This window comes from Nothoprocta perdicaria, unplaced genomic scaffold, assembly GCF_003342845.1.
Source record: "Nothoprocta perdicaria isolate Ctin4 unplaced genomic scaffold, notPer1 scaffold_50, whole genome shotgun sequence".
Taxonomy (NCBI): Eukaryota; Metazoa; Chordata; class Aves; order Tinamiformes; family Tinamidae; genus Nothoprocta; species Nothoprocta perdicaria.
Window position 1 is genome coordinate 3,497,971 of NW_020455755.1, and position 5,255 is coordinate 3,503,225.

General features: G+C 51.1%; 1 protein-coding gene across 1 annotated transcript in view; it reads left to right on the top strand.

Annotated features, from left to right (window-relative positions):
- Positions 1 to 4,649: 4,649 nt before the first annotated feature.
- The window catches only part of SDF2 (stromal cell derived factor 2), a 2,799-nt gene continuing 2,193 nt past the window's right edge, over positions 4,650 to 5,255 (top strand). Inside the window, exon 1 of the mRNA XM_026047925.1 lies at positions 4,650 to 4,743. Coding sequence (XP_025903710.1) covers positions 4,650 to 4,743 — 94 coding nt within the window. The remainder of the gene's footprint in view (positions 4,744 to 5,255) is intronic.

Sequence of the window (5,255 nt, forward strand, 5' to 3'; positions counted from 1 at the left end):
AAGGGAATGAAACACAAGCACCTCTCCCCGCTGGGCTTTGGAGAGAGGAGAAAATTTCAGATTTCAAATGACCTCCAAAGCCCTGAATTATTCACAGTCCATCTTGCATGAACATACCTGTCACCAGAGATTATGCAAGCGGAGCCAGTGGCCAAGTGCTGCTGGCTCCTGTCAACCTGCATCCCAGTGAGCAGCACAGGGCCCATCACAAGAACGCTCCGAGGCGGCCGAGTTCCCGACAGAGCCGGCATGTCCAGCCAGAGCCTCTCTCCGCTCCAAACCCTCACGCTCCGCAGGAAAGCGGTCCCAAGCTGCCACCGACGCCGCGCCGTATTAGGCACAAAGTCCAACCAATTAAGATCTTAATATGATTAATCCTCACCCAGTTAATGAAGCCAGAGAGATCCCAAAAGAGGATGTGACTGAGTCACATTTGCAGCTGCCTCTGGAGACAGGGGAAGCACCGCGGAGCAAATGGGAGAGACACGGAGGGAGTTGCAGGACATGGGCAGCACCTGCGGGTCGCTGGTTGGGTGCCCTGTAGTCAGGGCACCAAGACCAGAATGAACCCGGGGCTCCTCTGAGAACAGTTATGAAGTAACAAGGTACCAGAGAAATGGGACATTTCCACAATCAGACCCTTTTGTTTGACATTTTTCCCCAAAGGGGTCTTTTCCCCCCTTATTTTGTTTTTAAATGTACCAGAACAACAGAGAACTTCCAAAACTTCAAAGGTTAGATGCGAGATGAAACAAATCATTCCTCAAATGATTGCGAGGAGGCAAAAGCCAAACCAGGAAAAGGCACCAGCCTTTGGGAAAGAGCGGAAAGAGGCTCAGAGGAAGTGTCAGATCTAAAGGAAAAATCTGCATGTCAAATAATACCTGACGCAAGCCAAAATAATTCCATAGTACATAGAACAATACCTATACACACATGCTTCTGAAAGCCCCTATAACCATCTCCCACTACAAACAAATCACCGAAGGAAATCAACTACACACAGAGATCCCCACATGTGGTGCCCAAACACAACTATTAATAGAAAAACAGTGACTCAAAGAACAACAATACCAAAAAAATGCTGATCTTGGAGAATCTTTTAAGCCTTAAAATATTAATAGTTCCAAGTCCCAAAGGAGAGTGCTAGGCACACATCTTATTACAGAAACCCCACAACAAAGCAGAAGGAAAGACGTGAGCAGATAGCAGCTCATATTCCTTGGCCAAGGATTACGTGGCTCTGACCAACGTTTATGTATAAGGCTCCAGACAGGGACAAACAGTGGCAGCTCAAGGCTGCTGCTCTGCACTCAGACAGAACATGGCCTTTCTTGGCTTGGCGCAGGTACAGGGTGATCCCCGTCCTCAAAAAGGGGCTGTAGAAGTTGCCTATATTTACTCGAGCATCCCTCAGAGACGGCACTGCTGAGGGCTGTGCAGATGCCACGGTTAAAAAGGTGCTCCTGCATTTTGCAGCAAATGCCACTGATGAATTGCACAATTAGCTGCAGCACAGAAACAGGGAAGGGGAGTGCTGTGTTCACCAGTCTCTGTACAAGCAGCATGTCAACTTAATGCATTCTCACTAATTCTTCTATACATCTCCATAAGGACCTACTAACATACTTGGAACTGCAAGCTGGAGTGTTTCTTCCTAGGGCATTTCCATTTCTGTATCCAAAAACATCATTTCCCCTCCTGTCTTTAATCACCACGTAAAACATCGAGTAAGAGAGCCCCTCCTCACAGTGCCGCACTAGCATTTTGTATTTTCTGCTAGCAAAGCATTTCATTCATAATTCAAACTTTCCTCTTCATCACTTGTCCTACCATTTCCTGGCATTTTCATATCAAATCAAAGCTGTCTAGACACAGGAAACAGCTGTGGTTTAGGAACCCTGTCTCGTTTAACAAGGCAGCCCAGCAGGTTCCGGGCAAGCCGAGCAAGGAGCAATCCAGCGACGCTGGGTGTTTTCAGCTCCAGCGAAATCCACCCAAGGACAGCGGAGATGCCACTTGACGTGGTCAACAGAACCAAAGGGAGCTATTACCATGGAGATGCTGAATCAACAGTGTCTCTTCCACCCTCTGCTTCAGAGGGGCATTCAGTTGAAATAAAACAGGGAAGGACAAGGGCCGGAGACTTCTCTGAGCACGGGGGAGCTGAACCTCATGCCAGCACTGCTGCCCAGGCAGAAGCTGCAGCGTAGATGTTGTTGTACAAGGAAAACCCTGCTCTACTGTTGCAGCTTGTTTGGCTTTTGGGAGGGCTTAACGGTACCCCGGGTTGTGCCAGCTCAGCCATATCGCGCCGGGGCATTTTCTCTGTGCAGAGCATCAGCACCCCTGCTGCTGTCACTTACTCCCAGGACAGGCTCAAAGACTGCACTGGAGCAAGGGCACAATTGCTTCAGCAGCGAAGCAACGCAAGGCAGAGGAGTAGCGCCCCATCTCTGCGCTGACCTGTACGCAGAGAGGTCTCTCCTTTAAGTAGTCAGCACTACAGCAGAGGCAGGTCGAGGCTGCTACGGACTGACCAGGATGGACCAAAGACCCTGAGCGCTGCCATCCAGCTGAAGCGACCGCAACCACCTCCGCTTCAGACCAGGAGTGCCTGCACCTCAATCGGCTCAAGCGGCACCTTTCCTGAGTCCAGCCCTTCCTGTTGAGCAGGGCAACACGAGCAGGTAGCTGCCCTCACTGCGGATATCCCAGCAGCAGGATAGAGCTGGGCTTTGATGTGTTGGGTGGCTGCAGGCACCACACGCTGCCTCCTGCACAGGTGAGGGGATGAGGAAAGGCCTTGGGAATGAGTGCTCCATTGTGAACGTGCTGGAAACCAGATGTTTAGGTATCAGCGAGGGCTTGGCCACACATCCAGGTGTCTGCTGCTAGCTCAGCGCTCGAGAGCATCGCAGAGCTGCAGGCAGAGGCAGCTTTGTACGTGTTACACAACGGCAGGGAGTTTACTAGGTTTAGAGGTGGAAACGCGAGCACCTGCAAAACAACATCACGATTTGCCACAGGAAAACTCCTGCCTAGTGCCAGGAGTGTGCCACAAAAGGGAAACAACCTCCATGGGAACAGTCCTGAGAACAGAAGCGCCCATGGAAGCGCCATGGACCAAGCAGCATCCAGAGCTGCATGGAGAGAGGATGCAGGATGAGGGGAGCCGGGAGCATCTTGTGCTCCCCGGGCCCAGGGGTGACAGCTGAAGTGTGAGATGGCAGCAGCACCTGCCAGGGCACAGAACAAACGAGGAGCATCCTTGGAACCAGCTGTGATTATTATTCAGCGATCAGGCTAGTTATCCTGTTCCCTAAGAGCAGCCCACAGATTTGAGTATCCCCACATCCAAGGATTCGAATATTCCCATATCCAAAAGACCAAGTCACTGGCCCAGTAATCAGGCAGTTTTGTCCAGTTCTTAGGTGCACACTTTAAAGTGAAAATACTCCAAGAACAGAGGGGTTGGCACACTATGAGGTAGGAAAGCTGGAAGATTTGACTCAGTGAAAGTGTAGAGCCCATAGGAGCTAAATTTATTCATTTAGCAATAAGATGCTCATGAAATGAATTTTATCACAGCTTGAGTGAACATGCACCTCAACAATAAAACACTTCTGACAATAAGCTAATTGCAAAGGTAACCCCACTATCCCACAACCTGATGCAAAATCAATTTGATTTATCTCTAAGAACTCCTTGATGAAGGTCTGCTAAGAACACGAGCAAAACAAAGAATTACATCCTGCTGTTCAATTCCACTGAAAATTAGAGACAAACACAACTGTGATGAAGAAGGGTTGGCAACAAGAGCTGCTGCAGCAAAGCAAGCCCAAAAGCCGGGGCACAAAGCTGCTTTTTTTAAGCTCCCTGCTGGTCCCTCCTGCCCCAACACCATGAGAGCGCAGATCATCCCGTGGCAATGAGGGCCACGCTTTAATTATATACTGTGAGAAAAAGCACTTCCGTTTATTTCAGACCTGCTGCATGATAATGTCTTGTAAAAATAGAAAAAGTGAACAGGGAACATCACTTTTCTGACTTCTTCTTGACTTCACACCCCTGTGCCTTATCTCCCATCAGGGAGTCGTCACTAAACACAGGCCTCACCTGCCTACAAACCGGCTCATCCTCACTGCTCCTCCTAGCAGCTTCTCCAGCATTCCCCTTTTGGGGCACTAACCAAAGGCACAAACCAGACCCAGCACACGAGCTGCCAACAGTACTCACATTGGTATAATGCTATTTTCTGCTTCGTTCTCTGCTCCTTTTAAGTGATTCCAACTTTTCCAGCTAGAGCTGGGCGTTGAACTCGTGTTTTAAGTGGAACGGGCTTGGAGACACCAAAAATCTTTCCCGGATAGTAAAAGCTAACGCAGAAGCAGCTGCTGGGAGCTCTGCTTCGTTACCTCCACCTCACACCACCTATACCATGTCAGCATCCTTGCTCTTCCCAGAACACCTGGTCTCTATGCAACTATGTTCTAGCTATCCCAAATAACTGGCTATCCAAATTCACTGCTTCCCCTTTCTTTCTCTGAAAACAAACACACACAGAAGTCCCTATGAAACGCCGTAACCCACTGCAGACACCAACCATTGCTCCCCACTCTGTTATTTTGAGTACGTTATCAGCTCCGATGGGGCCCTGCCAGGCTGAGCTCCATGAGAGCTCCCTGGCCAAAACCCCCCAAATTGAAACACCAGCTCTGCAAGAACTACAGCCAGGGGCATGTGGGACTGGGGCACACGTGGGAAACGGAGGGTAGATCGTATTTTCCTCTCACAACACTCATCGACTCTCTCCGTTTCCACCACACCAGGCAGGTGGACGCCTCCACCCTCTATTTCCACCCGGGATTTAGCCGCTTTCCCCCTCGCAGCGTTCGGAAGGGCAGGAGAGCCGCGGCACACAACAGGCCCCGCGTGGGCCTCCCGCTGCCCGCGTGGGTGGGAGACACGGCCCGGCCTTCAGCCCACCGTGAGGATGAGGAGGGCGCCCCTCCGCCCCCTCCTCCCCACAGGGAGGAACTGGCTCCCTTTGTGGCAAAATGGGGGTTTTTTGGGGGGAAATCCATTGCTCCTGCCCCACAACCAGGGGGGCGAGGGGGTTACCCCACTGCTGTCATCCCACAAGCAGAGGACACCCCCATGCCCACCCCACAGAGGGGGACACGGGGGTCGCCAAGGGCCTGTAACAGGGGGAGCCCAGCGGTGGGGAATGGGGGGTCAGGAATGGGGGGTCA